Source organism: Netta rufina, assembly GCF_964035555.1.
Source record: "Netta rufina genome assembly, chromosome: 4".
In the NCBI taxonomy this organism is placed as follows: Eukaryota; Metazoa; Chordata; class Aves; order Anseriformes; family Anatidae; genus Netta; species Netta rufina.
In genome coordinates this window covers 8,017,148-8,042,784 of record NC_140127.1, presented here as the reverse complement: position 1 = coordinate 8,042,784, position 25,637 = coordinate 8,017,148, and the positions used below count along the sequence as shown (strand labels likewise).

Below are 25,637 nucleotides of genomic sequence, written 5' to 3'. Positions count from 1 at the left end.
CTACTTACTCCATTTTTACCTATTGACATAAGACAGCGAGGACATCTGTGTGAATACAGGTACTCTGATAAACTAATCAGATATATGTTTTTTTTGTTGTTGTTGTTCTGGATTTAGTAAATGGAAATTTTCACTTAACCTCTATGCCTAGGCTTTTATTATTATTATTATTATTATTATTAAAAAACAGTTCCAGAACACCAAAGGGAACAGAACACAGTAAAATTGTAGAAAATCCTGAAATTCTAGCTTGGATTTTGATTTGCACTGTCTGGGAAGCTATCTGGATGCCAGGAAATGGGAATATTTTGTGTACCAAGATCAGGAAATAAATCAGTGCCGTTTCATTGAACTCAGTGAAGTTGAAGCAGGCTTCATTACACCACAAGAGCATCTGATCCTGCAGTTTTGACTGAAATAACAGGCTGTGTCTGCCAGCTAGTGGGAAGACAATAGAGATTTGAACAAGGAGTGGGATCCCAGTACTAATGGCTGGATCTTGCAAACATGTGCTCTGAAGTCTTTTGCAGTGATTCTCCTACTCAACAGACATCTCGCTGTGTTCATTATAAAAAGCAACTTCCTCTTGACACACAAACCAGTAAAAAGCGTCTCGCATTGATGTTGGAGATATTTTAGTACATACGGAGAATAGTTTTGACATTGACATTCAGAGAACATAAACACGATTAGCTCTATAGGCACAGGTGGTATCTTTTTTGAGATCAACTCACGTAAATGGGAGAATGGATGGGACTAATACATAATAACATGTGTATTAGTCAAAGATTTTATGTGATATAAAGAGATCATTTATCTTTAATCTTTCTCTTTCCAGGAAGAAAACTGGCATTCTTCTGGTAATACCGCTGTGACTCTGCAGCCTATTTTTCTAATTTTAGTTACTGCCCTACTGACTAGTGAATGCGACAGCTTTGTCTCTCCGAATGAGGGCTACAAACACAAGGAATTATTATAGGCTACGGAGTCCGACAGACTAAAATCCCATGCCGTCATAAGAAATTTAATAAGGTGTGACCAAAGAATCAAATTGAAAATACAGCCTCACTGGTGCGAAACACAAGGGATAAGGGCCAGGAGCCTCCTTTGGAAGAAGAGCTGGAAACACATGCAGTTGACTCGAGTGCAGGTTTCAAGCGAAGCTATTAAAATGCCCAGCACACGCATCTTTGGATCCTGATGAGTAAGGAATGGCAACACCAGCACTTATCATAAATGATCTTTGTGAATTAATTGTGGGGATGTGGGCGCCTGGTTTCTGCTCTTACCTCTGCCACCGCTTTGCTGGGTGGTTTTGCCACTGGGTCGCCCGTCGCTGCGGTTCCACAAGCCCACCTGCAAGACACGGAGGGGCAGCACCTCCACACCCCGACACTTATTTTTCATTTTTTGTTAATTTTGGGGGGCACCTGGCCGCCCGCACGGCGGGACCCCGGCGGGCTAACCTCCGCCACCTCAGGGCTGCCCGCTGCGGCCGCTCCCTCCCTGCGCCGCCATGAGGCGACCCGGGAGGAGAAGCGAGGGAAGAAAAGAAAGGAAAGGAAGGGAAAGGAAGGAAAGGGAAGGGAAAAGAAGGGAAAGAGGGCGGCACAGCGGCGGCTCCGCCTGCCCCGAGCCGGCAGCTCCTCCCTCAGCTCGCCGCGCCGCGCCTGTGGCAGGCGGGCAGCATGGCGGCCGTGGAGAGCCGCGTCTGCGAGACCGCCGGCTGCAGCAGCGAGGCCAAGCTGCAGTGCCCCACCTGCCTCAAGCTGGGCATCCAGGGCTCCTACTTCTGCTCTCAGGTGAGGGCATTGCCCCTGCTCCCCCCCGCGGCGGGGGGATGCGGAGGTGGGGGTGTAGGTGGGGGTGTTCATGGGGTGGGGGGGGACCCGTGCGCGGGTGGGTGCCCGGGGCTCGCCGCCGCCGCCGCCCCGGGGCTGGTCCCGCTGAGGGAGCGGGGCGCCTCCGTCCCTCCTCGTCCCATGGAGGGTCCCTTTGGGGGACCCCCTTTTGTTTTTTTGGGGCTCGACGGGGCTAAACGAGGCGTGCTGCTCCGTGTGCCTCTGCGGCTGCAGCAGCACGGACTTGTTGCTCTGCCCAGCAGCTTTGCGGGGTCCTCTGGCGAGGCGAGGGCTCCCCGGGGACACGGGTCGGCGCCTTGCTTTTTTTTTATTTGCCTTTAAACGCCCCTGGATGGGCTGCTTTCAGGCTGCCAGGCGAGGAGATTCAGGTTAGGCCAGTTGTCATTTAACCATCAACTTCGGCGAAATGCTTTCTGCAGGCCTCGGCTGCCCTCGTTATTGCCTCGGCGGTGAGATGGTGAGGGCCATCGGTTAAGCAGGAAGGGCTGCCCGATGTCTGAGCACGGCTTTTTTTATTTATTCTATTTGAATTACCTGAAAATGCAGAGCAAAATATGCATCTTAAGACTTTGAGCCCTCTATGCGTGCTGCTCCTCTCAGCAGCAAGTGAGGAGCTGTGATCCAGAGACCGGCAGCGCAGCTCCCTTCACGAAGTATAATTTGGGGTAAAACCACCCAAGTTTGGTAGATACCAGAAGCGTTTAGTCGCATCAGCTAGAGGAACTTCCTGATCTAGTAAAAAAAAAAAAAAAAAAAAGTCACTTCTGAGTCAGGATATGAACCAGTAGTTAGCGTTTGCATGGGACCTGGGGAGAGCTTCCCACGTGCGCCTCACGCGCCCGCTTCTGGGGCTTTCCCCTCCAGCCCAAATTTTGCCGGCTGCAGCCCCAAATTTCGCCGACAGGCCTGTGTGGGAGGTTCCAGTGATATCTTCGCTCCCCTCTGTCCCTTCCCCAGCTCAGCACATTTGTGCACGACGTGGAGATCCTGCTCGTCTGTCCGCTAGGTTTAATGCTGTTGAAATAGCTGCTACTGCTGTAAGGTAAAACTACTGGAAATGTTTACTGGCTTGTTAAAATAGGCTGCTGGATGACTGACTACTTGTAAAGCTGTCTTGCCTAGGCAGTAAAACACTGAACTGGGAATCCCGCTTTCCTTAGTTCTGGGAGACCTTGGGTGTTTTGTTTCTCCTCGTTCCTTTGATCAGTCAAGCAGGGAGGCATAGCTACTCCCCATATGAAAGGTGCTTTGAAATTTTGGGGTGAAGCGTCTCATGGAAGAAAGAAGGAAGCTAACAGCTGCCCGTTCCCATGATGTGCAAAAGATGTCACTCACTAAGAGAGGAGTCCTCATGTTCAGCCCACAGTGAGGAGCTTCGGTCCCCCTTAGTCTTGTGCATCATCCGATGGAGGAGATGGCATCTTGGGGGCACCAGGTACCGTCAGGAAGGTAGGTGAGGTGCTGCTGACAACTGCCTGGCTGTTTACACACGCACTGAGAGGCTTATCATCGCTCAGCAAAGGAGTCTTCAAGGCCAGGAAATTTTCTCTGAACTTCCAGCAGGTTTCAGCCAATAGTACTGGAATGGGTAGCATTTGGGAAACTTTTCCAAAGGTTTCTCCGAAGTGGTTTCCTATCCATTGAGGCATTACACGCATGAAAAGCTGTTTGATAAGCTAGTAAGTGGAACTGGGATGTTACTCCATGGTGCAGCCTGCGTACCTGAAGGCCTGGTCCTGTCCCCTCCCTCCAAGGCTGCAGGTTTCCACCCATTCCATTCAGCTGGACCTGACTCTTTGGTGAGCCATTCCGGGGGTTTTTAGGATTTTTTTTTATTTTTATTTTTTAAATGGAGCAACAGCAGTTGCATGAAGTTTTCTGCTGGTTCAGCTTCCCACGGCTTTGTGCTGCAGGATCAGAGAACACCAGTGCTTCAGGACAGTGCAGCCTGAGGGCAGGCATGTCCATTGCACCCAGTTTGGCACAGCTGGAAAGTCAGCCCCTCCTTTTTGAACACCGAGGTGTCAGCTACACCCATGCTGCGTGCTACGTGCTGCGGTAATTAATCTGCCTGAAGCCTGCAATAGCTTGTTCATACAGCCAAGGCTCCGATAAGAGCTAAAATCAAATTTGTGGGAGTTCATTTCTCTGGTGCTGAGAATAAACTATAGAAAAGTGTGAGCTACTCTAGCAGGTAGACAATGGTTTGGACAGCATGGGACTGAGAATCTTCGTGTAGTGAGGAAGTGTTCTTAGGATTTATTAAACGTTATTTTTCATCACTGCTCGTGGAGAATTGGATTGAACTTCTCATGTAAATTGTACCAGGACAGCGATTTCCCTGGTGGATTTATCATTCGTGCTCCTCCTTTCCTCAATAAAGGGCATCATTCTAGCCATTTATTTTCCCCCTTCTGTATCAAAAAGAGGACATCTCAACAACATGCCCTGGAAGTGCTTTCTCTGAAGCATTTGACCTCCTCGGAAATGCCTTCGAGCTGCTCCATTTGACCTGGGAGTGGGGTGTTGTGCACCTTGTCACCGGGGAACGCTGTTGAAGGTTGGGGTTGGGGTGGAAAAGGGGCTGAGGATGCCGAGTCCTGCCCTAACAGTGGGGTTTTGAACTGGTAATAGAGGCGAGGTAAAGACAGCTCCTAGTAGCAGAGGAGCTGTAGCAGTGTGTTGAACGCTGGCTTTTTTTTTTTTCCCCTTCCTTTCAGCCCAAGGGATAATGAGAGGGAATATTCTACTGAGGAATTCTGTCTGCTATTAACCTTTGATACCATCTTCATTTAGCCTAGTAAATCAGGTCCTGTCGCCACCAGCTATCTTTCACTGTCTTGCTTTCTCTTTTGTAGAGACTTGCAACAGCGTTGCATGGGTTTATCAGCACAACAGGCTCAATTACTGTATCTCCTGAACCTGGAAATAACGCAGGTGTCCAGCATGGCATCTCAAGCCTGGCGTTGCTCTTCCTAAGATGAATTTGCAGTTGCAAAATTTGCCTTCTTAGGTACACGTCACTCGTGTGTAAATTGTACGTAGCGTTTTGGTCTCGGTCATTTCAGAAAAATTGGGGTCTTGAAGGTCAGCTCCAGGCTCCCGGGCAGGCTGAGCTGGGTTCAATGCACTGAAAGGCCCGTCCAGTTTGAATTTCTCGTGCTGGTTGTTCCTTCGCTGCTCCCAGAAGCTGGTGCCATGCTCGTGCATGGTATCACAGAGGCTCGTTCAGCACCTAGAAGAGCAGAGCTGGGCGTGCTAAAGGCACCTGTTTTACCAGCCAGTGCAGCAGCAATCGCAGCCCTCGAGGCTCTTGTCTTTGCGGGTGAGCTGTGAGGTTAATCTGTGCCATGTTACATATGTAGCACTGATAACCTGATATTTTTTTTTATAACCTAAATGCCACACTCAAGGGTTTTGTTGTGTTTTGTTGGCATACCTTAAAGGTGGTTGGGTTAAAAACCGGTTCTCCTTAAGTAAAATCGCACGATCCTGGATTAATTCAGGGACAATTTCACCTTCCAAAGGGCACTTTAAAACTGTACTTAAAAAAAAAAAATAAATCACTCGGAATATTTTTAAATGCACCGTCCTGCTTGGCACTGCTTCCTAGACATTTGCCTAACTATTACAGCTCGGGGTGTGATGACATGCAGAGTGCCAGCCAGTCTGTCCCCGCAGTCTCAATTCCAGCTGTCTTTTTTTGCTGCAGAATATTTTTTTGCTGTCTTTCTGGAAATTCAGCTCCGGGGCTCTAAATGGTGAGCGCGGCGAAGTCAGGAATGAGCTGGAGTTCCCCGAAACTGTCCCGGCGTACCTGAGGGGACGAGGAGCCTGGAGGGGAAAGCAGCAGCCCTAAGGATGGAAATCGCTGCGGGATTGAAATTCTTTCAATGGCTGGTGTTTTTTAAAGCCAGAGGCATTTGGTAGTGACCTCTGTGTTCACACAAAAATGCTCTATACTGTAAAACAAATTCTGCCAGGCTGCGTGCTGCTGTCAGTGTCATCCAGGAGGTGCTGGACTGAGTCCTCGAGGTGCAAATCATTTAGAGCAATAGCTTGGCTTCCATGAGCTGGTCCAAGAGTCTTTCCAGAGCATAACGTGATTGTGTTACCTCCTGGTAAGTGCACAGCTTCTGGCAAACATTGGATCGAGGTCAGAGATGTTGCTAAAGGTTTAAATATGTGAATGGTCTTTAGCTAAAAGTTGCAGTTGAGTTTCTCTTGCTGACAGCCTGGCTGTACGCAGGGTTCGACCTCTCACTTTGCACAGTCCTCTGTCCTGATTGCTACGTGGAAAACACATGAAATAGAAAGATCAATGCTCTAAGTGATGGGGTGGGGTATTAATATCAGGATATTAATGGATATTGTAACGTTTGAAATAAAATGCAGGCAGGCTTCCAAGAAGCTCGGGGCCAAAACTGTGTTATTCCTGCGTGCTTTCCCTTGGAAGCTACTTAATGTTTTCAAACGTAGCCATATGAAGCCGGTCTTCTTTTTTTTTTTTTTTTTGACAACATTAGAAAGGAGTCGTGTTCACTTCTTCATCTCAATATTGAAATTCACCCTGGGTGCTTTCTTTATTTAGTCATTGACAGTTTTCTGTCTCGATCCGCGTATGGCACAGGAGCACGGAAGGCTCGTTAGAGGCAGGGATGCTAATAGGAAGATGGCAGTGAGCGTCTGGGCAGGGGAGGCTCAGCAACAGGCAGCATTTTCTCCAGCAAATTCTCCACAGAGTGGCCCAGATGGTGGCGAAGAGTGGCTTTCTTCCACGGCTTGTCAGGAAGCCTGCTGTCAAGGTGAGGGTGTGTGCAGCACGCCGTGGCACACCGACGGTGCTTTGTAGCCCCAGCTACGATTCTTGGTTTGGTTTTCACACCTGGTTTGGGTTGGTGTTGTGTATGTTAGGCTCAATCAGTCGTTGGCTCTGGGCCGTGTTTGTATGATGATGTTTCAGCCACTAGTACTGTCCTTCCTAGGAAAGGAAAACCTCCTGCCCGTGTCTTCAGAACAAGCTCAGCATTATCGTAAATAACCGGAATTAGCAGTTTTCTGAGGGTTGTCTTGTGTACACACAGCCATTGAATTTCACTTCTGTCTATAAAAATAATCAATTTCCTAGTCAGCATCTTAAAGGATCGCCTTTAAATGCCTACTTCAGCAGCTTTTTTGTTTCCATCTCTCCTTTTTTCCATGCCTTTCCCTCACCTCGGTCTTCCATTTCCACCTGCCCCGCTGCTCACTCATTATTCACTGCATGAGCTGCTCTGTGCGTGCTTGGGGGGAAAAGGGAAAAACACAAACCCCTTCCCGTGCACTCTTTCCTTGCTTTCCATTTCAACTTCATTTTGTTGTGGCTGTGATTAACATTTCCCATTTCCATGCAGTAGCTCTCAGGCTTTTTCCCCACCTTAATCTCTTTAATTTGTTCCCCCGTGACCACGCTGATTGACCTCCGCTGCTTTCTTACGCTGGGGAAGGAGGCAGAAGGGACGCAGTCAGCAGGAGGAGATGGCTCCTTGTAGGAGCCAGGAGAGGATCACCCTGACCACTGCAACGCCACCACGTCAGGCGTGGAGACAGGCCAGGTGAACTCCTACCTCTGTGCCCCTGAACATCGCAACATCTCGGCCAGCCACGGTGTTTAGTTACTCCTCGAGTTGATCAGGGGACGATATTTAGTAGATAGGATGAGATCAGCGTGTTTCATTTGGGTGGGCGCATCTGTTTGCCTGTGCTTTCTGACTGTTTTGGCTCATTAGCTGTTGCAAGCGGTATTTTCTGGTGCAGAGACTGGCAGTGAAAGTAGCATTTACTGCATGTTGCTACAAAGGTTAGTAAACTCCATATTTTGGTATTTTAAAATACATTTGCTTCTCAGTTTCCTGGGAGTGATGTGTCTGTCCAGGATAAGGCTATTTATTTATTTTTTTTTCTTTGCAATTCTAGGAATGCTTTAAGGGAAGCTGGGCTACTCACAAGTTACTACACAAGAAAGCAAGTAAGTTGCTTTTATTTTATTATCTCTTTTAATATTCTGTTTTGAATGTGCCTATAGAAAACTGTTCTTTTTTTTTGTGCATTTGCTCCCCCTCATAATTCAGCATCATCGTGTTTGATTTAATGTAGCTTCAAAATAAAGTGCCTGCGTATGAGTACTGGTGGCAGAGCAGCACGGTGCAATTTGCTTTGCATCTTTCCACACCTAAGTGTGTGGTTGTGCCTGGAGTAGTGCATCCAGTCCTGGTTTCCCCAGTACAGGAGAGATGTGGGTGTACCAGAGAGAGTCCAGCAAATGGCCGTGACGAGGGCCAAGGGACTGGAGCACTTCTTTTCCGAGGCAAGGCTGAGAGAGCTGGGGCTGTGATTCTGTGCCAAGAAGTGATAAGGATTTTTCCAAGATATCTGGCATTGTGTTTGGCATATCTGAAATTGTGCTCAGTTCCCGGCAATCTGCAGATTAGATACATCTCAGAGTAAAAATGTACAATTTCAGAGACCACGTGTGGTACAGAAATCCCAATTTCTGTTCCATTTTTGCCTAACATATTCCTTGAGCCAAATTACCAGGTATGTGAAGAGAAAGAGAGAGCTCCTGACACAGAGGACAAAGACAACAATAAACCACGACGATGAGGCCCGTCAACTTGTACCAAACTTGTACCATTCTGATGCCTGGTGAAGTAAGAGGCACCACTTGCATTCTCTATCCCGTTACTCTGCAGCAGTATGAATACGAAGTTGTCTTCGTGTTCAGTATGATAATTCTGGTAATCCTCTGGTGCAGTCCTCTAATGCTGTTGTTTATCTGACAGAGAATTTTTTGACGATACCGCCAAATCCACGATCTTGTTGGCTTCCTGGATAACTGCAGGATAAGCTCAGCATGAGTGGTCTCGGCTCTGGTAGCCCTCAAGCCCTCAGTGTCACAAATTACTGAAGCATCTCAAAGGAATCTCAAATATGCCTTCACGATAACTTTAGCTTTTTAGATTATTTCTCAGTGGTTTGTCTAAACCGGATGTCAGGCGGGCAGGTGGCTCAGAAGTCAGCCCTGGAGACTGAGAAATTTATATTAGGACTTGCTGTGTTAGAGTTCTTGCCATTTCTTCATTCTTGTGAGATATGAAAAGGGAAAACAAACTCAAGCTATCAGGTTGTGAGTTAAAGATTAACGCTGCCAAGCTCTTCCTTTACCCTTGCCTCCTCCTTCCAAGTAAATCTTTTTTTTTTTTTTTTTCCCCTTTTATTTTTCTCCTTTTGGAAATGCCCAGGATCAACTTGCTTCAATCCTCCACGTTAAAACCGTCAGATCTGGAGGGGTAGCAGGCTCCCAGTCTAAAACTGGTTGTTGGATACCCTCCTCCTCACCCCAGGTCATTTCTGTCACTGAATCAGGAGAAAATCCCAGACAAGCAGTCTTCGTCTGCAGTGCCAGATTGCTAATTGAAGGGATAATGAGGGTTTCTGTAGAAATATGCTCATCTCCCAAGAATGAAAAGAAGCACAGAACTATGTTTTAGAGCCACAAACGAAGAACGAATCAGGTAGCTATTACACTGCCTTCGTGCCTGCACTACTGCTGTCCTGACAATCCACGGTGTGCTGCTGAGAAAAGATGAGGTTGGCAGGCTGTGGTTTTTTTTTGAATGTGAAAAACTTGATCAAAAAATAAAATGAGGATTACGACCTACACTTTTATCTATCAGTAGTATCAAAACCAACAACAAAAAACCCACCAGAATGAATGTCAGCTTTATCTACCTTCTGGTTGCCTTCTGGACCCCACGGTTCTTGGTAGGACTGATCTTGCTGTTGTGTTTGTTTGTTTGTTTCTTTTCAGAAGATGAAAAAGCTAAACATGAAGTTTCCTCCTGGATGCTGGAAGGTGACGTTAACACAAATCCCTGGTCTGGTTATCGATATACTGGGAAACTCAGGCCACATTATCCCCTGGTAAGTGTTCAGTGGCACTCTGCACTCCAGCACTGCAGGAAAAGGTGCAGGTTACGTTCTGTAACAACTGATGGACCAGAAGTCCTGACCTGATTGCCTTCCATATTTTAGCTGAAGGAGGAAAGCTTCTTTATCAGTCTGAACCTTATGGGAAGGACGTGTATGACTGTTATTATCGTGGCTCATTTTTAGTGAACTTGATCTAGGTCTTGGTATATTTAAAATGAAGCAAAAGCCTGTGAGAGAACGCGCAGCAGTTCATGCCTTTTGGCTGTATGTTTTGACATTTATTCTGCAAAAAGCTGCTGATAGTTAAGATGGTGTCTTCTAGCTGTCTGCTGCTCTTACCAATGATGAAGCAGTCTGTTTCAGAAAAAAAAAAATCAGGGGGTTAATTTAGAATTGAAATAAATAGTTTGATATAATTGTATATAAATGGTTTGAAATAAGCAGATGAAACAGAGCATGTAGTAACTTCCAGCACTGGAATGGTGAAGGACAGCTGAGGTCAGCAACATCTTCAGAGTTGAAAGGTGGGTTTAGAAGACAGTATAGCTGTATTTTTAAAATCAGTACAAGTTTGTACATGGAATAAGCCAAAACTTTTACAGAATTAATGGCATTTTATTTACATGTGACTTTTCTAATTGGCCTCTATTAGAAATCCTGCCCCTGTGGCATCCTCTCCATAGCATCTGTTACAGGCTCAGAGCAGAGACTAACAGAGCCTGAGCCCATGTGTGTGTCTTTGTGTCCTTGGAGAATTTTGTTTTTGTTTTTGGATATGACACTGGCCAAGTAATTTACTAGTGTTGCTGCTGAGCATTTGCTTTTTTTGTCTCCTGACTCCTGTAGGATTGATGTATATGAAATAATAAAAAGCCCTAATAAATAGGGCGATGATTAAAAATAACAATCTTGTTAAAATACACTAATAATCACAGAGGGGAAGGATGTGCCTGGAACAACTACGTTTGCAGTCTGGGAAGTGCTACAATAATAATGCTACAATGTATTTGACAGACACAAATTTGGTTTTATAAAGCTGTGAAGTTGGCTATTAGGGGGTGTATAGTATAAAAGCAGTAAAGAGTAACAGGAGATTCTTTGAGAACTGGAGATTGGAGCTGTTTTGGACTGTTTGCATAATTACATCTTTTCCTGTGTGGAATTAGCCATGTTTCAGTGTGTTTGATTTTATTGTGTGGGTCTCTGCTTTTGTGGCTCTAGTATGTATTCTTGCAAACTAACTCGCTTTGACTATGATTTATTTAGACACCAACGAGACCTGTGCCAAGTTATATTCAGAGACCAGATTATGCTGATCATCCACTAGGTAACATGAAACTAATCACAATTATGGCGTGTTATATTTGCTTTTTGTCTTTCCTTTGATTGAAGAAGCCTTTAAAGCATGAAGGAGATGCTGGAGCAGGGAATCTCTTCTTTTTTATGTTCTTCTCATCTACTTCTTTTCCCTGCCCCCTCCGTTAACTTACTGATTTAAAAGAATAAAACTAAAAATGATTAGTTTGTAATGAGTTGTCTTTCAAAGGTGTTCAGGGAAGAAAAGACAAAAAAAAATCCACAAGCTGTATTCCTGTGTTTAACTTCATAACAAACAGCAAAGGTAGCAAAAGGTGGCTGACACAGATGAGGTTTGATAAGCCATTGTCAGTGGCATTTTGGAACTGTGTTGTAAAATAACTAAAACAAACAAAACCCCGGTAAGCAACACCCAAAAGGAAACAGGTGATTTACAGCTGTTTTTAGACAGAGAGAGGATAGATTCAAACTTACTTGCTTATGGGTTTGTTTGGGTATTGTCCCCTTTTTGCATTGGTGTTGGTGATGTGTGTTTCTCAAAAAACTGCTAAAAAATCTGTTGGAATTATTTTTAGATCTTCAATGGGTCTTTAATAGTTCTTTACAGAAGATAAACATTTAAACAGCACAAAATACTGTTTTTTGAGGGTTCTTCAACAGTAAAACTGAGTTTGCACAAAACCTTATAGGAAGAACTTAGAAGTATTTATCACTTGATTATTGCAGTAGTAGGACTACGTGGGGGTTGGAGCTAGATATCTTTAAGGATCCCTTCCAACCCAAGCAATTCTATAACTAGATATGGTCATTTATCAGATACTATAATATTATACTAGATATAGCCATATATAGTCATATTCCTTTAAGGTCTGCTGTAGAATATTACATATTTTAATATTTATTATAACACATTTATTATAGCATAGTATTATTTATTATAGATAGTATTATTTATTATCTCCAGGGTAGCTAAAAAAAAAAAGACTACACTTTCAAGGGAAGTATTTTATTCATAGAAATCTTAAAGTTGTGTTTTGAGAGTGTTTTGACTGACTGGGCAAGCGAATGTAAGTGACTGGGCATCCTGAACACGTTTGGACATTACGATGTTGTGGAAGGCTTACGAATTCAAATTAATCTGGTTAATGTTGATAATGCTATAACTGGGTTTCTTATTTTAGTCTCTGGTGGGAAAGTATATATTTTTCTTGCTGTTGGTAAGCTAATTAAGTTCCTTGATTGGACGTGTGTAGCAATCATTCCTCCATGTAATTTTGTTTGTTTGTTCATTCCCCAGGAATGTCTGAATCAGAACAGGCTTTAAAAGGAACCTCTCAAATAAAAATACTCTCACCTGAGGATATAGAAGGGATGCGAGTAGTGTGTAGGGTAAGGAGGTTTTGGTTTTCATTACAAAATGCCTTTATTCTTTAAAAATATATAGTTATTTTACCAGTTTGTGACAGCATACTTCAGAGTTCAGACTTTTAAACCGTTTTTGAGCACTGAAAAATAGTTTGGGAAATCTCATATTTTCTTTCTCCTTGTTGACTCCAACTTGCAGTGAATTATTTTGCAAGCAGAAAGATAACTTTTATCCATTTTCTGGCATTGTTGTTACTAGTGAGAAATAGTCTGTGGCTGAAATGTTGTTATTGTTAGGAATATATTTTATAGTGCGTGAAGGAGAACAGAATTTTTTCCTCTCCTGGAGTTAGTGCCAAGTAAGAACTAAAAAGCAAAACTGAAACAGCGCCCCATTCCTGACAATTTTGGGAAAAGAGTTCTTCTATCAAAACCAATCTGACTTTGAAATGTATTTAGGTAGTCTGGTTCATGTATGTGGTATTTGACAAAATCGTGATCCAGTGCTCTCTGGACATGGTCCTGGGCAAGCGGCTTTAGGTGGTCCTGCTTGAGCAGGGGAGTTGGACCAGATGACCTGCAGAGTTCCTTCATTCCTCAACCGTTCTGTGACGCTGTGAAATCTTAACAGAAATCTTAATTGGGGTATTTTCAACTGGGGTGTTTTCAAAATATTTTCAGATGTCACTGAGGTGACTCGGTACTATAAACTGCAGGCATCTTGAAGACTTTCTGTAGTCCCAGTTTACCCAGCTTTCCTAGCAGTCTGTGTAGCTGCAGAAAACAAGTTGCTGACCTTCCAAGGAGTAGCCCTGGTCTCATTTTTAAATCAGTATTTTTTTGTTTCCTTGTTTGCAGCTTGCTAGAGAAGTACTGGATGTCGCTGCCATGATGGTGAAAGCAGGTGTGACTACTGAAGAAATTGATCATGCTGTCCATTTAGTAAGGTTATTTTACTGTTCTTCTGGTGGTTTTAAGTGCTTTCTTCTCTCCCTCTGTTTTGGAATGAGAGTTGTGGGCTTTTCTTTGTTGCATGAATTCTTTTTCTTTATTTTGAACTGTTTCTCATTTTGAAGCTAATAGGTAGAGCAGATGTTAGAAGTATGTTAGAGCACAATGGCAGATTCAAAATAAGCCCTCAGTTAGGAACTCCTGGGACTCTGTATCAGCTCCTTAGATGATTTCCAGCTTTAGACTCCCTCTGAGTTTCCTCACATTTTCTCTGTTAACATCACGTTTGTTTTTTTTTTCTTGTAAACCCTTTGGGTTCCAGATACCACTATTTAAAAAGCATCATATTTAGGCCATGGACTTTTGTGCCCAGTGTTGTTAGTTAAGAAATACAGAGGAGAAAGTTCAGTTATTTATGATTGGGAATCAGAACTGCAGAGCCTGAGATAGAATTGGGATGAGGTGTTTGATGCAGTCAGGTGAACTATAACCCCAGTCTAGAAAACTATTTGAAATGTGTGTTCCAAGTATTTTTCTGGTTTGCTGATTCATAGGTAAGTTGAGTTGTGTAATATTAATTTTTCTTAGCTGTGCTTTCTGTAAGGTGTTTAAACTGATGGTTGAAGGATACCAATCTGCAGTGTGGAGAAGGCCAGGATTCTGATGTAGATAGGTCTGCATTTGCAGCTGTTGAGCTGAGATTGAGGCACTTTCTATGGTTTAATAGGCCTGAGGACTCTGGAACTGCATTAAACTTAACTGGTAATATACTCGCCCTCCACCTTTTGCAAACTTTTGCGTAGGAGATTGATACTGACTGAAATTTTGCAGTTTTAAGACAGTATTATTTTTCCATAATTGCTCGGTATGTCTCTTAGCATGTATATGTCAGTTTTGCAAAAATCACAGAAAGGTTATTAAAGTGAATGCAAAGGAAGCACATAAGGATTGGCTTTTGCAAATACATTAAAAAATCTTAGACCAGGTGCTAAAAACAATCCTTGAAAATGACAGTTTTCTACCTGAATAAATATTCCCATGCATTGTTCGGAACCTGAATATTTCAGCATTCATAATTGAACATAAAAATGAATAGAAATAAAATGAAACTAGTCTTACTGTCTTGCTGTTAAGAAGTGCAAAGCATAACAAAATATCATAATGAAAAAAAAAGCTCAAAAAATCTTATTTTCAGGAGTCACAGCATTTCAAAATATCATTCTTACTGTAAATCTGTTGTGCTTATGTTTTTTCATTGTAAGAAACTCACTAAAACATGTAATTATATTTTCTAAATTAGGCTTGTATTGCAAGGAATTGCTATCCTTCCCCTCTGAATTATTATAATTTCCCTAAGTCATGTTGTACATCAGTGAATGAAGTGATCTGCCATGGAATTCCTGACAGGAGGCCGTTACAGGAGGGGGATATTGTTAATGGTAAGTGCTATGAAAATTTAACTTTTACGATTTTAACCTTTCACGCTTTTACCTTCTACCAGTTTGTGTGCAAGGGCTGCACCTCAGCACTAGAAAACACCTTTTAGAAGAGGATTTAGGAATACCTTTGCTCATATCCCTGCCTTGAGTATACTTCTGCAAGCCTTGAGCCTACTGCTTTGTTCTGGTTTGGAAGAATTTGTTGGCTCTTTTGTTGCTTGGTAGGTCTTGTTAGAAAATAGTCCATGTTTTGTGGATCAAATGTACATTCCCCACAGGCTCAAAAGGCTTCCAAGGCTTGCAGGCTTCCTTTTAGAAAGGTAGTTTCTCAAAAGGTGCTTTAGAAAGAGGAACACAGGGTAAAGTGAGGGGATAGGAAAAAGTACAACGGAGGGAGCGCCTATCCATTTTTCTCTTTACCTAAAGCTTTTCAGCCTAGTAGAAGCAAAAGGTGTCCATTTCAGGTCCAAAACAGAATTTTCATTACAATCATAGGAAAATGTAGACCAGGAGTTACAGCCAAATGACATCTAGTCCAGTTTCCTGCTCCAAGCTGAGCATCGTAACATTTTGTTATCATACTGTACCCTGTGAGCAGATTCTGTGTAAAGTGAGATGTTTTGGCCATGTCTGGCAGTGTCAGGAGAAAGTCTTATAATCACGTAGCCTCTGGAAATAGCTTCTTTGCAGCAAGTACACACTGGTAATGTAGTTTGCAAAAAACTTAGCTGGGTAAGTTACCTGGCTGCTGGCTTCTGTGTGGTGTGTTGGTGTGTTACTGGTAACTTCACTGATCTAAATGTACCAGTAGTTGCACATAATCACGCAGTGAGTATGGTGTAGCTCTGTACATGCATGCACCCATAACAGCCAGCGTAGTTTCCTTCTTCCACGTTTGCCATCAGTACAGATTTGTTGACACAGATGTGTTTTCCCATGTTTCCCATTGAGGTTGTGCTGGTCTCGCTAAGCAGCTCACGTGCTGTATGTATTCTTTAAGTATTATTGCTGAGTACTGTCTTCTACCACAGGACATCAACTTGACCTGCAAATCTAGAATGTTTTTTGTGTGTTTGCTATCATACAGTCATTATAGATAGCAGCCATGAGCCAAATATTAAAAACTACTATGAGAGACATGATTCTAGAGCAGATGACATCTATGTCTCAACTGGTAGGCCTGTTCCCAACGTTTCATAAAAGGACTGTTTGTGATGAACATCTTGTTTAGACATTCTTATTCCAAAAGAGATGTATTTTTGGAGTGGGCTAAACAAAAAATGACAGATATAAATACATATTCAATAAAACTGCTTATATTTATTTATATTTGTCAAGAGTAAATTTATAACTTTAAGTTGATGACCAACTTTACACACAAAGCAAGTTTACACACCAGGTTTTGCTGCAACATAGTTATAAGCTCTAATTTTATGTTTTTTAAACTTAAGCTGTTTTAAGCATACCCCTTCTCATTCTTGCTGTTTGCCTGATACTGAATGTTTAAATAATTTAATTCAAAAGAAAAAAGTTTTAAGCCATCTGGTGTATTTTTTCTTAGGAATAATATTGGAAAATTTCTTCGTGTTTAATGTTCACGATAAAACTTTACCTTTTTGGCTGGAAACAGTGGGTTTTGGCATTCTGATTCCTGCAAATATGTGACTTATTATTTTAAATGTGCATTGAAAGTACTAAAGCTAAAATACGGCTTTAAAACATGATTACATTCCTACTTTAAATTTAATTTCCTCCTGTTAGTGCTGGAGTTAGTTCTAAGGAAATATTTTAGCCAGGTAAATCACCATGGAGTAAAGAGCATCTGTTTCTTGTTTTTATATTTGCCTAGAAAACCAATCATAAGCTTGTCATGGCTGTATTGCACAGGTGGATTTTTTTTTTCCCATTTTATTTTTTCTTAAATCATTGAGCAGTGAAACATTATCTTGATAGTTATCCCGTCGAATTTATAGAATTAAGCGTCAGAATTTAATCTGCTGAAAAAGTTGATATGAGGAATTCTTCATAATTAGAGAAATAACTTCACAATTACAGTAACACATTGTATGTGGTTATTGTATTTTCACAAACAAAGAGAAGCAGTGGAAAACACAGTGGCAGTGGTATGACGTGTCTGGTATTCTTTGCAGTGGATATTACTGTCTATCGTAACGGCTACCATGGAGATCTGAACGAGACGTTTTACGTTGGAGAAGTGGATGAGGGTGCAAGGAGGCTTGTCCAAACAACATACGAGTGCCTAATGCAAGCCATCGATGCAGGTAAATGCTCTGGCAGAGGCCTGAAACATCACGGCTTTGGTTCTCAAGCTCGAGTGCTCATATTTGTTATCCCCTGAGAATGAATTTTGTTGCAGAACACAGAAGTGTTGGTGTGCGTCACTAGCAGATGATGTATGTTGTATAACACGGTGATGGTTCAAACCCTACGGTCCTGTGGGTGGTGGTTGCAACTTTTATTTGAAACGTGGGCTGACAAGGGAAATGTAACTGATGCTGAGGTGATCCACGAGCGCTGATATTTACATGGAAATAGCCTTTTTGGGCTACTTAGATGAGTAAGACGTCCTTGATTTGAATTGTTTAAGGAACGTGAGGAACAAAGTACGTTTTGGAAAATGAGAGTATGGTTCTCTACTTTTCTAACACACATGGCATTGTAAAATGAATCAATAAGGTAAAACATTGTTTGAAGACTTTTTAACTCACCCCATTACTCCCATAAACTTGATGGTTATTTTATAAAGCTAATTATGTGCTTAGATTTTAAACTTTGAGAGTATGCTGGGGAAGAGAGATCTATATCCTTCAGTACCTGCAGGACTTTGATTATGTTGCTTATAAACATATTAAATATATTAAATCAGGACACCTTCACTGAGACATACATAGAGATAGAAAGGTAGCTAGAGAATGCTGTGTTCAACTGTATTCACAAATGAATATCCCAAGTTCTCTTGGACAAACAGGGAAAACAAAAATCTCTCAAGCCCCTGCAAATAATTGTATCCTCTGCGTATTATATATCCTGTAGCTTCTTAGAATCTCCAGTAAAATTTACTCACTTCATGATCCTGCAGGCTGAAGTTTACGTTACTGTATCTGAAGGTTTTAAACATGCAGTTAATTAAATGGAAAAAAAAAAAAAAGTGAGCTTACTTTGGTTAATAATTTGGAGGTAGCTAACCAAACTGCAAAGACAAAAATCCATGTGAAAGATATCTTGCACACCTGTTCTGTGAGTGAGAAAATACTGTAGAGTCGAGCTGTGAAGGACCTAGGTTATTTATGTGGGATTACTGCTCCGAAAGGACGACTTAATTTTCCAGAGCTAGACCTAGATTGTTTATCTTTGTTCCTCTACTTAATTTTTATAGCAAAAGTTAAATATGTTGTCTCTTATCTTTCATATCCTGGCTTTGATGTGTAAACTACAGCGGTTCACTCTTGTGTTTGTTATACCAATATATAAATTCTCAGTGTAAGTGGGTTTTTTTAGTACCCTTTCAGATGCTGTAACAGTTTTTGATGTCTTTCAGCCACTCCCTGCTAATAGGAATTCCAGCAGCAAATGTCTCATTTATAGCCCTGTTTGTGCCATCTTAAATTCGGGCTGTTGGACCAGCAGAGCCCTAACTAGGGGAGTCGTGTCAGAGAGCCCAGCAGAGAGCTCCTTGTTGCATTGCACTGAGCTGCTTGGAATTGTGAGGCCTGAGGTTATTGCACAACTGTTTAGTACAACACCAACAGATTAACTTTTCGTCTTTTCCACCGTGTCTGTCTTACATTTTGGGAAAAGCATGCACATTCTGATAGTAAGCCAAACTTCTCTAAGTTCAGTAAGCAGAACTGATAAGCTACAGTTGTTCACATTAGCAGAGAAGTGAACTGTGGCTTGCTTTATGCAAGCTTTTAGCTGTGTATGCGAACTGTTCAGGCTTATCTTGCTTAACATGGCTCCACTTAACCACCCAAGGTCTGGCTCCTGAAAGAACAGCATATATTCACGGAGTTTTGAACGATCTTGAAATAAAATAAAATTTCCTTTTTATTTTTTTTTCCTTAGCTGCTGAAGGTTGCTTTCAGTATGCAGCTTTATTAGTTGACAGATGAGGCATCGTTGCTTTCATGGTGCTATCAATCCCTTGTGCTCAAAGTGAATTCTTCACGCCATTTTCATAAGTGGCAAATTACTTAATTTTCAAGGCTTCCCTAAAAGACCATCAAAAATGCTAGCCCTGCATATGAACATTCTTATTTGCTGTAGCTTTGCCATTAAAAACCAAGTCTGAGAGCAGAGATAACCGTTTTATCTTTTTCCCTTCTTGGTGCTTCACCTGTAATCATTTTTCCCTATTAATTTGTGTGCACTTTTCACATAATGGAAAGGTAAGTACATATTAAAATACAGTTCATACATTCATTGAAAGAAGCACTGAAACTCTGGATATGAGAAGTTGCCAAGCGTGTTGAAAATCTTTTGTCTTTGATTTCCAACTTCAACATCCTTTTAATATATGAGCTCTTATGTCCATGAAAGGAAAGAGGTAGTGTTCTTGCAAAGGAGTTTCTCTCCTTCTTCCTCACTTTCTCCTTTATGTGAGGCTGTTTCCTCCCTTTTTCACGTTATTACACTCACTCACATTCTTGGTGAATTAAGTGAACATAGTGGAGAAAGGAGGTTGCATACTAGAACAGATGGGCTCGCCAGCCAGGAGTGTTACAGAGGTGATATGAGCCTGAATGGTATTAGATCGTTACTTATGTTGAAAGAAAGCTCTATAAATTTGTAACTATCTTTTTAATTTTGCAGTAAAACCGGGTGTTCGGTATAGAGAATTGGGAAACATTATTCAGAAACACGCTCAAGCAAATGGATTCTCGGTCGTTCGGAGCTACTGTGGGCATGGAATCCATAAACTTTTCCATACAGCCCCTAATGTGCCACACTATGCCAGTGAGTATTCCCGTTGTGTTGTCCTGCAGACAGGATATGCTTTGCAATGAGCACACCCAATTTATTTCTTGCTTATATTTTAATAGCACGTTGCCTGACAGCCATCAAGTTAGCATTTGTGCACTTGTGAGATATTTTTTCTGAACTCTGGACCATAGAGTGCTTCATGAAGCTAAGCAAGGTGTCTTGTGTCACATACTGAGGCAATCTGTGCCTACGCTAATGATTAGCCCTCACCTGAACTAGTTAGTGGTCAACATTCTTGCATGAATTCCCAACTAATCCCTCAGACATCGGTCCTTGTCTGCCCCGAATAGCCAAATGTTTCCAGTCAGAAGGTCCAAGTGAAAGCTTAATGCCGTTTCCAGATGTAAATAAGTTTTTTGAGTGGTGTAGGCAGGTGGTGTGCCTGAATCTGGATCCTGTTATATTTTGCTTTTCTCTATTTGAGTGTTGTGGTCTTCCTGGAAAACTTTTGTAGTGTGTGGTAGAGGAGGAGGGACCTGCTGCTCCCACAGGTTCTCTGCTTTAGTTTTTGGAAACGGCAATGTCCCTGGTTTATCAGGGATTGCTGAAAATCAGTTCTGTAAATGATTTTACAGAGAACAGAGAAAATCTGTTAGTCAACAAGTATGAATTCATATTATTTAAGTTTTGTGATGTAAAACGAAGAGAAAAGGCTGCCCAGAGAAGCTGTGGATGCCCCATCCCTGGAAGTGTTCCAACCCAACCCAAGTCATTCCACAATTCTAAGAGAATCTGGACTCTGCAGATGGAGAAGCATTTTATGCCTCCACGCAAATGCTTTTGGGGAATCTAACATCAGAAAGTTCCAATGCTGGAAACTGTTTTCTTTTTTTCCTTTAATGTTACTTAAAGTATTGTTACTTAAGGAAATGCAGCATTATCACCCCAAGACTACCTTGACTTCTTTAGTATTCCCGAGTAATGAGGATGTCTTTCATAAATGGAATCATGGGATTACTTGACCGTTCCTTGAGAAAATATATCAGTGTTAGAGCATGGAGAGAAGGAAAAACGACTAATGGAAATTTTATTATAAAAAATAATGGACAAGTGAACTCGATTCATTTATTACCTAAGATGGGATAAATTTTCTAACCTGATTGTTTGCTTTATTGCAGAAAATAAGGCGGTTGGAGTCATGAAGCCAGGTCACGTATTTACAATCGAACCAATGATCTGTGAAGGTAAGCAATTTGGCAAAAGCCAAAAATCACTAAACTAAACTGATTCTGCATAATGCCTGAACCGAGTAAAATGGTTACTCATATTGACTCTTAAGAAGCGATGGAATAGGATGCTGGTCCTGTTCTTTTGGGGGGAACTAATATCTGGTCTTTAAATGATGAATTTTTGATTTGTTTAATATTTCTAGGTGGTTGGCAAGATGAAACATGGCCCGATGGTTGGACTGCGGTAACAAGAGATGGGAAGCGATCTGCCCAGTTTGAACACACCCTTCTGGTCACCGATACAGGCTGTGAGATCCTCACTCGGAGGCTAGATAGTATTCGTCCCCATTTCATGTCCCAGTGATAGCAGACTGAGCAGGTGGATCTGAACGATACATTTTTTTTCTTTTTTTTTTTTTTTTTTTTGTCTCTGTTCTATGCATTTTTTAAGAGTACAGAATAGAGAGGAATTTCATCATTTACTTTGTTCTCACTGATTGTAGATAAGAGAGGAATACGTTGAACAACCTGACCCAATGTCTGGTAAAGCAGAGAAGAATGCAAAGAATTTTCTGCTTTCCTCCTGCCTACAACACTCAAAGCTGTATTTTTCTTTTTTCTTCAATTATCTCTTTTGCACCTTTCTTCCAACTAGACCTGCAGTTGCTTCTGTTGCCGCCATGATATTAGCTAGAAAAGTGTGGGTAACCTTTCCCACTGGGACTTTGGGATCCAGGTTTTTTTTTTTCACTACTTCAGTGTGCCCCGTCTCTCTGGGTGTGAGTGGCACCTGAGATTTTAAGCATTTCTAGTTCCAAAGACCTGTTCCTGCTTCTGCAGATAGTGTTCTCATGGGCTGGGCCTTGTTTATCAGTTGAGAAGTGGGTGAGGGGAGAGAGACACGCGTGTTGCCAAGAGTAGGTGACCGTTACCTTTAATTCTGTTCCCATCTCTCTGCTGATGGCCTCCGTGGTAATTATGACCGTAGGTGACGCGCTGTGTTAGTGGCAGGGCTTCTTTTACCAGAGATGGGTAGTATGGGCTTCCTACACGGAAAATTACTAAATTTGGTCTTAAATGCAGCTCCCTGGAACAAGCCACCTCTCTGCAGAGCAGCGCTTGCAGGCAGTCTCCTGCTCCAAATGCTTGGTGAAGCTGATGTATCAGACTTGGCTAGGGAAAGGAATGAAACGAGAACCAAAAAGATCCCACGAGAAATGAGATCCCTGCGTGGGTCAGCTGTGGGACGTTTTATAAAGGTACATCCACAGTAGCTGTGGGGGGTTGGATTTGCAAGACTTACAGTGAGATGAGTTATATATCTCAAAAGGCCGAGTGTGAGAAGACAAAACACCTTAAATGCTGGTTTTTTTTTTTGTTTTTTTTTTTTTTTTCTTTGGTAGTTCTAAAACAGGTCTTTTTCCCCCAGTCAAGCAATTGAGAGAGTTTTGTGGTTTTAAAAAGTCTTAGGGGGACACAGGAAAACAGATCTTTGTCCTCAGGCTCTATAGTGGGCAATCTCACAATCAATATGCACTTCTCTATCAGTGGGTCACAGTGAGCTGGGAACTGTCACCTTAACAAGGGTGGATTAAGCCTCTGTCTTCTCTCTACTTTTTCTTTTCCCCTGCCCACTTCCTTTCCATTATCTTTGCTGAGGGGATTACTTTTTCTTTTCTTCTCTGAATCGTAATGAAACTTTTTTCAGACCCCATTGCAGACTCAGAAGTCGTACACCACTGTCATGCAAGTAGTCAAACCAATGCAGACACAAAATCATACCATCACGGGCATAAAACCCACCTTTTACCAAGGTGGCTGGTGGATTTATTGCCACATAAGACCCAAGCGTGAGGTACTGGATCCCCTCGGCTCCCCTTGGCACTGCAGAATTTAGGTGGGGAAAAGGGGTTAGTGCTTCACAGAACTGGACTCGCGCGCGCGCTACCAAATACCAAATTTACCAGAAACCGTCTTCTCTGCCCTGAGTGCCTCAGACCTCTGTTGCTGTAAGAGTTCCATTGCAATGTTTTCATTACCTTTATTATTATTTTTAATTATGCAGTAAAGTGACCTGAAATGATGCATCTAGAGTGCGTGTGCGTATGCGTGTGTGCGTGTGTATAGATTTTAACAGAACAGACTGTAGTACTCCGAGTGGAATTGCCTGTGCTGAACGAAACGTAACGTGCCGGGGCGGTGGCTGTCCTGGAGGTTTGCCTACCATATCACTCGCTCGAATGGTCACAGCGGTCTTGCCTTTTCTATGTGCGTGTGTGTGCGCGTGATGGGGGACTTCAGTTTTGGTCTATAAAATAAAAAGTTGCAGCTGCTTTTAACAGAAATTACAGTTTTGTGATCCAAAACGGGATATAGCGTGCTCACTTATATCCAGGATTGCTTGCACTGGCGCAAGCCCACTCGTAGATGCATGCAGCCAGTTCAAAACCAGTCTTCAACCTCTGCATGTGTAACCCGAATACCTCTTTGTTGTTGCACCGATACGACCAAATCCAACACTGCAAGTTTTCAACACAGGTAATCTCTGATGCTATGCATTTCTGCCTATGAATTGAAACCACAATTTCTACCGAGTTCATACGATTGCGGTATTTTTAAACGAGTGAAAAGTTTGATGAACATCTCCGCCTTGTTCTTTGAACATGAGGTAACACATCAGCCTGGAGAACAGAACTTATTTAATAAAAATATTGCAAAAAGACCTTTTTCACCTATCTAGCTGTAGCCTTGCTTGAACATTATGTATTGCACTTGTGCTGACTGGATGTGGGAAATGATTTGTGTTTGATTTTTGCAGGAATTGCTATCTACTTCAAAAGGAAAAACAACCCGATTTTAACTTTCTGATGGTGCTTTTTAGAAGTCGTTCACGCTTAGCAAAAAACACAAGTGTGCAATTTGTTCTGAAACAATCTCGGGAAGTATTTTCCCGTTACTATCATCCCCAGTTCTGAAATGACACGTGATGGTGTGAAAACTTCATGCTGTTTTTGCAAATTGGCATGAATATTTAAGGAAAGATGATGTGTTAGGTAATGCTGAATGAAAGGAACAGCACGAGGGCAGGGAACAAGTGCTAGTTCAGTGCTGCTGCGTTTTCACGTGACAGTCAGCAGAGTGTATATGCATTTTACATGCAGTTATTTATTGGAAACTTTTGGTCACTGAAGTCCCTGCATGTGGCAAGATAGTACAATTTCATACAGTACCTCAGTCGCCAAGCGTGAGGTGTAAGGAAGAGCACCTGTGTTAATGAATCCCTCTGTTAGCCGAGCAGCTACAAAGGGATTACTTCAAAGACACTTCATTTAATCAACAGCTTTGCAGAACAAAGTAGTCTGAAAACTGCTACCCAACAGCTAGGCCATCAATTCCGCAGCCTGGGAAGAAACTAAGTCTTTGAACTGAACGCCTGTATTGCTAAATGTCTTTGTTTTCTTGCCCTGGTGTTACAGAACCAGCTCTCCATAAACACTCTAAGCTGCAGGTTCTCCAGAGTAAGAATGTAATCCAGCCAGCATAATGGCATGGGCATGATTTAGCATGTGTAACCCAGAGGATCACCTGTTACAGCGTATGCACTTTAGATCTGTTGCATCCAGTTGGTTTTGCTAAGATGCTGAGCTAATACTGTATTGATATAACCCTGCAGTTACAGAGTGCCCTCCTGGGAACTGCTTATTAACAGTAAGGTTTCTGTTTTTTTTTTTTTTTTAACCTAATTCTCTGATGCTCAGCTGGTATTTCTGGAGCTTATGAGGTACTGAGAATCACCTCACTGCTGTGCGGGAGGGCTTGCTTTCCTGGTAGAAATTCACTTGTTATTTCTTCCAGTTGCTTAACATTCAATTTTTAAAGCCATTCAACAGGAATTAGATTTTGTTGCTTGCTGTGTCTTAAACGAAGTTAGAAATAAAGCTACCTCAACTATTCTTAGAGTGCTCTCAGGGTAACTTTCCAATAACAAATGGAAAAGATGTGAGCGTCCCAGTTGTATAGCAGTGTCTTGGGGCAAGATAATTATTAGAAGACAATTGCCTCTCACCACTGACCTGATTACAGTTTGCATTGAGAGTTTTCTGAACAGTTGCTTTGACCAGTCTCACTTTAAAAATGAAATCCCTCCCTTAATGAGCATGTTTGGCTTTTCATGTATGCAACCGTATTTTAAACGGGGTAGTTTTTCCACCTCTGTTTGCAGCCTGTTTTCTCTCACCCCTTTTTCTGGACCTGCCATGCTGCTGCTTCCAGGTTTAGATGCCAAGACCTTCTATCCAGTTGGGTCAAAGTATAGTTAAGGGGAGAAAGAAAGGAAAAAAAAAAAAAAGCCCTGCAATTTCAAATTAAAACACATAACGCTAATAACAAAAAAAAAAAAAAAAAAAAAAAAAACACACCACAACCCACCCTGAAGCCTTCCTCAGTCAAGGCCTTTCACTGTTCTTCCCGTGATCTGCACGAGGAAACTGCTGCTCTACCAGTAGTACTCCCTTCTTCAGTGGATTGATTCTATTTCTGGCCAACTACAGATAACAATC

General features: G+C 42.2%; 1 protein-coding gene across 2 annotated transcripts; it reads left to right on the top strand.

Moving 5' to 3' along the window:
* Positions 1–1,669: 1,669 nt before the first annotated feature.
* Positions 1,670–23,905, top strand: METAP1 (methionyl aminopeptidase 1). 2 transcript variants are annotated; one of them, XM_084286168.1, is made up of 11 exons: positions 1,670–1,802; positions 7,818–7,869; positions 9,715–9,824; positions 11,100–11,160; positions 12,448–12,539; positions 13,374–13,457; positions 14,767–14,905; positions 17,056–17,187; positions 19,739–19,882; positions 21,028–21,093; positions 21,282–23,905. In XM_084286168.1, exons 1-11 carry the CDS (start codon positions 1,689–1,691, stop codon positions 21,440–21,442), a joined length of 1,155 nt encoding a protein of 384 aa, XP_084142294.1. In that variant the 5' UTR covers positions 1,670–1,688; the 3' UTR covers positions 21,443–23,905. The 2 variants fall into 2 exon arrangements, with proteins under 2 accessions (XP_084142294.1, XP_084142293.1); XM_084286167.1 differs by having other exon boundaries at positions 9,712–9,824.
* Positions 23,906–25,637: the final 1,732 nt, after the last annotated feature.

Excerpts from the sequence above, each read along its gene's own strand:
- METAP1 (XM_084286167.1), top strand. The coding sequence starts at position 1,689 with ATGGCGGCCGTGGAGAGCCGCGTCTGCGAGACCGCCGGCTGCAGCAGC. Across the intron at positions 12,540-13,373 it reads GGATGCGAGTAGTGTGTAGG|CTTGCTAGAGAAGTACTGGA; the intron begins GTAAGGAGGTTT and ends CCTTGTTTGCAG. Across the intron at positions 13,458-14,766 it reads TTGATCATGCTGTCCATTTA|GCTTGTATTGCAAGGAATTG; the intron begins GTAAGGTTATTT and ends TTTCTAAATTAG.